This window comes from Poecile atricapillus, chromosome 4 (genome assembly GCF_030490865.1).
Source record: "Poecile atricapillus isolate bPoeAtr1 chromosome 4, bPoeAtr1.hap1, whole genome shotgun sequence".
In the NCBI taxonomy this organism is placed as follows: domain Eukaryota; kingdom Metazoa; phylum Chordata; class Aves; order Passeriformes; family Paridae; genus Poecile; species Poecile atricapillus.
In genome coordinates this window covers 73,405,432-73,416,240 of record NC_081252.1, presented here as the reverse complement: position 1 = coordinate 73,416,240, position 10,809 = coordinate 73,405,432, and the positions used below count along the sequence as shown (strand labels likewise).

Sequence of the window (10,809 nt, the reverse complement as noted above, 5' to 3'; positions counted from 1 at the left end):
TATTTATTTTATTGAATAATAATGAATATTATTATATTATTACTATATTATTAATAAAATTATTTCTTTATTAATTATAATTATTATTATTAATAATTATTATATTATTATATTATTTTATTATTTATTATATATAGATATTATTTATTAAATAATAAATAAAATATGGCCTTGTTTCTATATTCAGCAGTTTTTCCTGAAAAAGTTCCCCTCCCTCTGAGCTGTCAAGGGATAAGGTAAAAGGTGGAATAAAGGTTTGATAACAGGTGGAATAAACAGAGAAGAAGCAATAAGAAAGGTATGACTAAAGTAATTTCTGACACTGGACAAAGTTTATTAGGTCCCACAATTGTCACTGTAGTCCAAGAAGACCTGGAGCAAGTGTGAGGAGGTTGGGGACACTTTGGTGACAATCCTTGGTTACCCAGGACAGCCAAAGCTAATGCTAATTGTGAATATTTGGATCAGCAGGTGCTGAATTTGATGCTGTTGTGCACTCAGGAAAAGGCAGCAGCACCCAGGGAGGGGCTGCTGAACCTTTGAGAATGGTATGGGGTGGAAAGGAATTGTGAATAAAGGAAAATATCTTTATTCCACGTGCATGATGGTGTTCTGAGTGTAATGACATCCCTGGAGGAGCTGCTGCTGAAATAGTCAGGTTCTCTTTGGCCATGTGTTCCTAAAAAGGAGAGAACAAACCTGGAAATGGTGAAGGGAAGGAGGGAATTGAGAGGTCTGGAAAAACCTCCTGTTCAAATAGGCCAGGATATGCATCCCTGGAATGTCCCAGGCCAGGCTGGACAGGGCTTGGAGCACCCTGGGATAGTGGAAGTTGTTCTTGACCTTGGCAGGGGGGTGGAATTAAGTGATTTTTAAGGTCCATCCCAACACAAACAATTCTGGGATTCTGGGACAGGATTCCTTCCTTTGGAAAAGGGATGGCGAGGCTGGACATGATGGTTTATAATTTGTAAATTAATGACACACATCCATGGACAGCAGATGGGAAGCAGTTATTGCCACAGGATAGCGTGGATCCTGGAAGTAGATGTGGGATGAAAAAGGAATTAGAAATTAGAAATATCCAGAAATATCCCTTCTTCAAATGCCCTGAGTGTTCAAATCCAATTCCTTGGTTTAAAGAGAGGATGGAGTGAGACAGAGACCTCTCAGGCTGCCAGTCAGGTTCTTCTCTCTGCTAATAAATCCCTCCAAAATAAATAACTAAATGAAAAGGGTCAAAAAAAAACCCCAAAAACCCCCTGATCTTGCCAATATCCAGCAGCAAATAGAGCTGAGGGGGCCCTCGGTAGAAAAATGTAATGCAAAGGGAATGGGTGCTCAAAATAAAGTAAAAATTAAAGAGAGGAGAGGGAGAGGGAGAGGGAGAGGGAGAGGGAGAGGGAGAGGGAGAGGGAGAGGGAGAGGGAGAGGGAGAGGGAGAGGGAGAGGGAGAGGGAGAGGGAGAGGGAGAGGGAGAGGGAGAGGGAGAGGGAGAGGGAGAGGGAGAGGGAGAGGGAGAGGGAGAGGGAGAGGGAGAGGGTTCCTTACCTTTCTCTTCAGGTTCCTTTGGGTCAGTGGCAGATGCATTTTCTCCTTTGCAAAACAGGTGCTACAATCTCTGGCCAATACTTTAAGCTCAGCAGGACTTGCCAAATCAGGCAGAAAAACTTTTATTTTTAAGGGCAGACAGCATATTTTGATTATTGAGCCTGACCTCCTCTATAAGCAGGGCAGGAGAGCAAATTTTTATATCAAACCCATTACTTTTCTCTCAGACAGACCATGCATTGCAAAATAATTCTCTTTTTTTTCCCCAAGTCTTGCATTTCAACCCCCCTCCCTCACTTTTTTTGAGAAAATTTGCTCTGTTAATGACTCCTTTTTTTTCATTTTTATGCTTTTAATTTAAATTTTAATATAATTTAAAATTTTTTTTTAAGTTTTCCTCTCCCTGCCAGTGGGTTTTTTATTCCTTTGCCTGCTGAATGACAGAGTCCTGCTTCCCAGATCCTGAGAGTTTGGGATCAGTAGGAGCCTGTGAGACTCTCAGGAGTAAGGACTGTGCCAGAGCAAAGATGATCATTTAGAGGCAGATTGGAGAAAGAGGAGACTGGAAATGAAAGTTAAATCACATCTCCTGGTACATTAATCAGCAGGGGTGCGTTCATTCCTTCTCACAGGCGGTTTCTTGGCACAATTATTCATCTTTGCTCAGTTTGAGAAGCTGGAGGTGGGATAAAAACCTGTTGTGCAAACAGAAATAGATGGCCAAGGCACAAAAGTTGAAAAAAACCAACCCAGTTTCTAATTCCTTGGGAGGATGGTGCAGGGAAGAACCTGTCCAGCCTGGCCTTGGACACTTCCAGGGATCCAGCGGCAGCCACAGTTGCTCTGGGCACCCTGTGCCAGGGCCTCACCATCCTCACAGAGAACAATTCCTTCCTAAAATTCAACCTAAACCTGCCTTCTTGCAGCTTAATTTCCCCCCTGGTCCTGTCACTACGTCCACTCATCTGAAAAGTTGCTCTCCCTCTCTTTTTTAACAAGCTCCTTAAAATAAAAAAGGTGAGAGCAAATACAGAATATGGAATTATGCAGCTCACAAGAGCCTCAGGAGCCTCAAACTCCAGCCCACCTGAAATGCCACCCACGACAAATATTCCCCACTCCAGTGGTGGGGAATCCACATCCTAGCTGGGAAAGTGATTTTGGTAATGGAATATCAGAGCACTCATTGTTGATTTCTGCAGCACTTTTGGGGTGGTGGTTTGGCAGCTGTGCCCAACGTATTTTGGGAAATACGTTGGAAAAATGTATAATGGGGAATAATGGAATTTTGGGAAGTCTGAGGACAGCACAGGCCCACAAGTTCTTTGGCAAAGAGAGCACAGGGAGTGTTAGAAGGATAAATTCTACCCATATTTATCTGTGTTCATGTGCAGATCTGAGCAGACATATCTATTAATACAAATATATGAATATACACCTGCACAAAACCACATTTGTACCATCAAGCCCCCTCCCCTGTCCCCTAAAGCTTTAAGAAGCAGCATTTAAACTTGAAACTCTGAAACAGCTGAGAAATGAGAGCCCCACAGCAATCAAAGCAAAATTGGATTTGCACCGTGAATCATCTGCTGAGGACTGCAGTAATAAACAGGCATAAAACAATGGTAATTTACTCACATATTAACAACTGTGCTGTCGAGGCAGCAAACCTTCTAAACCCATAAAACCACCCTGCTGTGAGAAAAACAGGGCTACCCAAGGGCATTCCCTTTTCCCAAGGATGCATGGAGAAATTCCAGTTTCCAGCTTGCAAATGAGGAAGAGCTTTTTGGGATACCCCAGCCTGAGTTTGGCTCCTCGTTCCTGTTGGCATATGCTGGCTTTAGGGCTTTTGGGAATCTTCTCTTGTGTTCCTGTCAGTTTTGTGGATTTCAAACACCTCCTTGCAAACTTTGGGAAGTCTCCACTGACAAGGAGAAAGACCAAGGTGTTCCTCTCCTAATGATTCCAGCTGAAGCCTCCTGGCCACGGATGGGACGAAGATTTGGGACCTTTTCTTTCCAAAACCACCCTCCTGCCTCAGCTGAGCTCAAATTCCCCATCCATCCGTTGTTCTGTCGGGTTTTAAAGCAACAATGGATGTGCCAGGTGAGAGCAGAGGGGTTTGAACAGCCAGTGCTGCTGCCACTTAATTATGGTCACATTTTAATGAGATTTATAAATAATCTATAGCCCTTAGGGATTGTTTTTATTATTTTTTTAATTTTTTTTTTTTTTTTCAGCCAGAAAGCAGCAGCTGTGAAGGGAAGAAGAGTAAATTTTCAGCACAGGAGATGGATCAGGCCTTGATTTTTTTGTGAAAATCCCAAAAGCTTGCTTTCAGTGAGATTTTTAGCCATGGTGAGCTGGACTAAAATGGGCTGAGTCCCTCCTTGCCTCAGTCTTTTCAAAGGCAAAGGACAGAAGTGAAGAAGTCCAGAAATCTCCAAACTCTGTGAAATGTCCTGCTTGAGGCTGTACTATAAAATTTAAATTGGAGATCTGGGCACAATAAATGCCAGATAATGTTCTCAGAACGTTCATAAAACTTATTTTTGATGCCTGCACCCTTCCCTCAAACCCCAAGACATGTTATCCATCACCATTGCACACAGGAAATCTTTACATTTAGGCAAGTTTGGTTTATTGAACTGAATAGAACTAAACATTTTTGCAATAAACTTTTTTTTCCTGGGACTCAGTGTAATTTACACTCTCTGATTTGTCCTTCCCGGCCTCTTGGCAGGACTCTGTGTCCTGGGATGTCACAGGGGCTGTCCTGGGATGTCACAGGGGCTGTGTGGTGTGCTCCATCCTGATCTGACTTTTGGTGCTGAGTTCAACCACAGTAAATATCCTGTGTCCTCTTTTCCCAAGAGAAAAGGAGGGATCAGATTTTCGGTTTCTCTCTGTTCTTTGACCAACATTTATTTACCCATCTCCCAGCCCAGGTCCTTCTGCCACCATCCTGAGCCAGTTTTGCACATCAGGTTTTCTATTTCCTGACGTGTGCAGATGTCTTGGATAGCCTAGAATGGCTCAAATGGTGTGAAATGCCCATATTCAATCTGGAATCAATTATTTCTTTTTCTCTAATGGAATTTAAATGTGACTCCTACACAGACACCTCATTGGGATGGAGAACTTTTAATCCATGAGCTGAATCCCACAGAAGATCACAAAAAAAACCCGCAAACCTCTCAGTGACTTTAGTGTCACTCTGTGTGTTTTGAGTCTCCAGGGAGGGACCCTTAAAGATCTGAAAGTGGAAAAAAAAATGGAAATCTTCACACAGGATGGCTGAAGTTTCTTGGGACAAATCCCAGTCCCAGCTACAATCCCTGTCGTGTGAAAAGATTGTAAAAATCAGTTTATTGAGGGGATGGTTTTCAATTTCTGAGTGGCAAAAGAAATTTCCCAGCAGGAACCAGCACGCAGGGATGGCGAAATCCTATGACCTGGATGACTTGATGTGCATTTGGAACTAAATTGATTTTTCCATTTTTTTTCCCTCATTTTTGCCCATGGGCAGGGAACTGCAGGGTGCAATTTTGGCATGGATGGGCTGCCACAGAAGGAGGGGACACAGAGAGGTCTGGACCTTTCCCAGAGCCTGGGTCATTCCAGCTGAGTCCCTTCCCTGACCACAGGAAATTCAGGAGGAACAGAGGGAAAGAAAAAGCCAGCAGTGAAATATCCCTTGAAATATCCTCCCAGCTGACAGCAATTGCTGCCTCAGGGATTTCTCAGCTGAGATTATATAAATGTTTTCAACTGCCCTTGATGGGTTTATCTGTCACCAAGGCACCTAATTGCTGTTCTACCCCCTGCAGACAGCTGAGATATCTGGTGGTGATGAGCTCCACTGTTCAGAAATGAGCCATGTGAAGAATTACCTCGCTGGGTTCATTTGGATAATTGGGCTTGATGTCAGTTCTTGCACCATGAGAGGCAGTGAATGCTCATTCTCTGCCTGTCTTCTCAGCACTCCTGGTTTTACAGACCTGAACTCGCAGTCACCAGAGTGCCATTTGGTTTAAATGTTCCTTGGGTGGGAACTAGCCTGGAACTTTGGGCCATTCTAAGTGCATTCTACCCTTTCTCAACTGAATAATCACAAAAGCAAACAGGAGTCAAATTACACATATTCAGAGGTGCAAAGATATTTTTAAGGTCATTCACAGCTTCTTCCATTCTCCGTTTCTTCCCCCAAATTCTCCAAAGTAATTTTCACCTCTGACTGCTATCAAATATTGATCCAGGGTTTTAATGTTAGATTTCATTTTGATTTTCCCTTTTGCCTTTTGCTTTCCAGTCTCAGATATGCATCATATAGATAAGAATCCCAGAATGGTGTGGGTGGGAAGGGACCTCAAAGTTCATCTCATTCCCACCCCTGCCATGGCAGGGACACCTCCCACTATCCCAGGCTGCTCCAAGCCAAATCCAGCCTGGCCTTGGGCACTTCCAGGGATCCAGGGGCAGCCACAGCTTCTCTGGGCACCCTGTGCCAGGGCCTCACCACCCTCACATTTATTCCTAATATCTAATCTAAACTTGCTCTCCAGATGTGGCTGGTGCAATCCCTCTATGCCAGTGTGTCAAGAAACTGAGAGTGTCCTCTCCTGACTTGCTCTAATCATTAATTCTTCCAAGTAGGAAAAGGTTATCCTTGTGAAATTGCAAAAAAATGTGTTAGAGAAATTAGCAAGAGTGGATCTTTTTCCTGATTTTCTTCCTCCTTCATCCCCTATAACCATTGTTTTAAAAATCAGACACAGCAACAATTCACAGCAGTGTTTTAGACAGGTTTGTGCATGTATTTGGTACAAACAAACAAAAATATGTGCATTCTGTTTCATAGAGCTTACATCAATCTGGCAGAACCTGAAACACAAAACAGAAATACTCTGGCTAATAAATACATCTGGGGATGAAAAATAAAAATCTATACATAAAAAATTCCAACGTTCTGCTAAAGAAAATGTACACTTATATACACACTGTAAACAATAGTAATGCAACCCAGCTGCAGCCCAGCTCAGGCTGACAGGGACCTTCCTTCCCTCGTGGACTTGGGAGAGTCCAGTGACACAAAAACTCATTTTCCACCCTCAACTCTTGGTTCCTTGAAGCAGCAAGGTCTGACAATGCAATTGTGACATGGAGCCAGTGCACTGAGGTGGGGTCTGATGGATAAGTGAGGTGCAGGTGCTTTGGGAAATGGCCTGCCTGGAAAATCTGCTGGAGCAGGGCCATTCCCACAGCTGGTCACACCCTTGAGGATCCAGGGAAATCTGTGGGATCAGACTGAATTTACCTCCTGAAAGTCTGAGCCCGTTTTTCCAAACTTGGAAATATTTCAAGGAGAAATGCTCAATTCCAGACACTCTGGTTATATTTCATACAAGATTTTCCTTCCTCCCTGCCCAGCAAAGCCAGCCCTGTCTCCTCTAAATGAAGCTCTGCACGAGCAGCCTCAGAGTCCAGTCCTGGCACTGCTTCTGGTGCAAGATGCCAAATGAAAACAGGGTGAAAACCAAATATTTCACCTGAGTGCAGCACAGCAGAGCTCAAGGCTTTCCTACAGCACCTTCCAGGGCATCCCTTGAGGCCAGATCAAACACAGTGAGCCAGAATTTGGGCATTTATGTGTGTGTCTCATGTGTGTGCTTAAACAGACTTTATTTTCTGCCTTGTAGGTCTGTAAAGACATGGGGTGGAGAGGCAGCAGACCTCCAGACTAATCCTTTTTTCCTTCTTGAAAAGCTTTCAAGGGGCTGGAGGCTGTAAATATAAATATTACAATACTGGAGAAAAAAAAAAATATATATATATTGAAAAGATCAGGGAGCAGCATAAGCAGTAATACCAGCTCATTTATAGGAATGCACTGCTTGCCAGCATTTGCTAAATCTTCATTTATAGAGGGATGCTTGCCCATTTGCAGGAGAATGCCTGTTATTTTGGGAGTGACACGTTTATATAGACACAGATCTGATGTCTGTCTGTCTGTCTGGTCACAGATGCACTCATGGACTGTCCTCTCCCTGCTCCTTTCTCTGCCACATGGCCAGTGCCTTCCATTGGGATCCCAAAACCACCCAGGAAACCCATGGCAGCTGCAGTTCTCAACTTCCAAATGACTTTGTGTGTCACCCCATCATCACTGTAAGGTCTCATTTCCCTCCAAAGCCAAATAAACAGGGGATAAAAGCCATATTTCCCCACAGAAGTTCCCTGCTTTGGTAGGGCAGAGCTGGCAACCTCAGCCTGGTTTAGCAGATGCTGGAGAAAATGCAGGTGGTTGTGAGTCTGAGTTCAGTGCAAGTGCTGGGATTTGCTGCTGGGAGGAAAATATCTGGACAAAATCTGCTGGTATTTGTGCAATAATTGGTCCAGTTTGTCCTGCATCAAGTAAAGGGTATTGAGACAGGGCCAGCTCCAGATCTCTTGTCTCAATACGCACTGCACAAAAGAGTAAAACAATAAAAAAGTCCAACTTCCCTCCTGCTTTGTTGTCCTTTAAAGCAAATCAGAACATCAGAAAGAAAGGTGACATTCTCCTCGCTGTTCCTGGGAGCCTTTCATCTTCCTTTGGCAGCCACCCTTAGTGGGATGAGCTGGATGTGCTGCAGGCACTTCCATGAAAGGCTCCTCATGGGTTTGTTTGAGGGGCAGTGCTGATGTGGAGCAGTTTCCACCCAGGACACGTTTCCACCCCTCAGGACTTCACATTCCTGTTCTTTAGTTCCCTGGCTTGGGGCACTTCACCTCAGATCTGTCCTCTGCCTCCATCACCTACATCCTGCTCATGGCTTCACCTGATGGCCGCTCCTTGGGGCTCCTTATCTAAAATTTGATTAAACCACTCTGAATTTTCAAACCAGTGCCTGCAGTCCAAGGCCAAGCAGAGTTTGGGTGACCATTTCCTGAGCTGCCTGGTCAAGGTGGGCTTGCCATGGCTTCAGCTCCTTGAGTTTCCTGGAGGAGGCCGTGGTGCCCTCCTGAGGGGTGCTCACACTCTGGGGCTGTGAGCAGGGAAAAAACCCACTTTAATTGTCACTACTTTTGACACAACCAAGGCAATTGTTGGCAGCCACCAAAAGTTTGGTGTGTCAAGCATGTGGGAGGGCCCCTGGGAGAAGGATCATGAGTGTGACCCTGACTGGGGAGAAGATCTCTCTTCCTGAGAAGCTCAGCTCCACTCCAGCTTGGACTCTGCTGGCAGTAGAAATGCAAACTTCCAAACTCAGCCATTCCACCTTTCCTGAGCCACAGCACAGGCTGGCTGAGGACCTGCGTTATGGAATCACAGGATCATTAAGGTTGGAAAAGACCTCTTGGATCATGGAATCCAACCATTAACCCAGCACCACCCCACTCACCGTTAAACATCTCCTCAAGTGCCACATTAACACGTCTTTTGAACACTTGCAGGGATGGTGACTCCTCCACTGCCCTGGGAAGCCTGGTCCAGTGCCTGACCACCCTTTGAGTGAAGAAATTCTTCCTCATATCCCGCCTAGATCTTCCCTGACACAACCTGAGGCCATTTCCTTCTGTCCTGAGTGAAGCCCCTGGGATGCATTTTTTATCCTGCGTTTTTTGAGCAAAAACATCAAGAGCAAAGAAGGGGACAGGAAAGTTTGGGGATGACTGACACCAGAAGGAGCTGATTTCTCTGTGTGCCACAGATGGATGTTCACTAAAGCAAGGTGGGTTGCAAGTGTTTCACTGGAAAGTGAAATGCGAAATGCTTCACAGGATGGAATTAGAGGAGAGAGACCTGCACACCCCTTGGCAAGAGTGCACACATCTGGAATACTCCTCTGGCCTGAAACCAGGTGATGTGGAAGGGCCAAAGCTGTGGCCACTGCAGAGATGATGGCTGAGAGCCGGGATCCCTCCACCTTGCTTGGGAATACCCCAGTCTGCTCTCCCTCCAAAGCCAAGGCCTCGTCTGGATGTCCTGCTCAGGACCTACAAGCTCCCAACCCACCCACACGAAGGACCAGCTGCCAGCTCCTGCTTGGCAGAGTCCTCCTGGCTGCTGCCTCGGGATGGAAACATGGCCACGTGTACTAAGGCAGGGTTGGCAACTTTAGGGATTCAATCTTTCCGTTAGAACTCAGTGTGGTGTTTTTAAGGCAAAGGAGACATCCTGGTTTCCCTTAATTGCAGTTTCTTCCAAAGCCAAAGACAACCATCCACCAGAGGAGACAGCTCCAGCCCTAAGGTCATATCCACACCTTCTCCTCCTGCTGTGGCTGTAGAATGGGATATGCCATTGGCTCTAACTTGAGGAACCCATAATCCCACAGATGGGGCTGAGCTCCATGTGGGGGATGCTTGGATAACCTTTGGGCAACTGCATTTAATACCTGATTGCTGCTTCCAGCCTGCCTGACAGACCCACAGCTGGTATCCTTCCATGTTTCTGCTGGATGCCTCTAAAGAAACCATCGACAGCTGCCCCAGAGGCTTCAAATATCTGTTTCTCTCAGCCCACAGCAGTCTGTTAAGTCATGGGTTTGGTAGTCGATGGTTTCTGTGAAATCATGAGGGATCCCAATCGAGACAGACTCCACCTCTGTTTTGTAGGTGGCTGTCACCCCCCCTTTGCTGGAGCCACCCCGGATTTTGTTAGAAAGGCTGTTCATCTTCTCCTTCAGCTGGGTGGATGCTGGTTTCTGGAAAGGGGTGAGCATTTTCCAGCCCTTGAAGCTGAGCGTTCGCCTCTTACTGGCTCTCTCCTGGAAGGAGGAGTTAAATATGAAGGAGCTGTTCAGGGTGTTAATCCTGGGCCTCAGGTCTGTCTCTGAGTCCTGCACTGAGCTGTTGATGGAGGCCCCTCTCCAGTGGTGGTCGTAGACCCTCCAGATGGGCCGTCGCCGCCGCTGGCACTGGCACTTGAGCAGCCGGATGAACGCGCGCTTGAACTCCTTGCTGGAGCACGGGTAGATGATGGGGTTCACGCAGCTGTTGAAGTAGCCCAGCCAGAAGATGATCTTGAAGACGATTTCGGAGGGCTTCAGGGATGGGAAGAAAGAACCTTGGGAGAGATTGAAAGGAACATGGTTAGAGAAAGTGGAAGGGTGTGGCAGAGTGAGGTGATACGGGTGGTGGTCAGTCCACTCTGGAGGAGGTGAGATGTGCAGAAAAGGCTGATGGTGTGGTGGTGGTGAGATTTTGGAACATGTTTTCCCAGAGAAACTGTGTCTCCTCACCCCTGGAACTGTCCAAGGCCAGGTTGGA

The 10,809-nt window shown here is 45.8% G+C and overlaps 1 protein-coding gene across 1 annotated transcript in view; it reads right to left on the bottom strand.

Annotated features, from left to right (window-relative positions):
• Positions 1–1,895: 1,895 nt before the first annotated feature.
• ADRA1D (adrenoceptor alpha 1D) overlaps positions 1,896–10,809 on the bottom strand; it is a 43,489-nt gene continuing 34,575 nt past the window's right edge. The window contains exons 2-3 of the mRNA XM_058838392.1: positions 8,940–10,606; positions 1,896–2,246 (exon numbers count right to left, since the gene is read on the bottom strand). Coding sequence (XP_058694375.1) covers positions 10,038–10,606 — 569 coding nt within the window. The 3' untranslated portion in view covers positions 1,896–2,246; positions 8,940–10,037. The remainder of the gene's footprint in view (positions 2,247–8,939; positions 10,607–10,809) is intronic.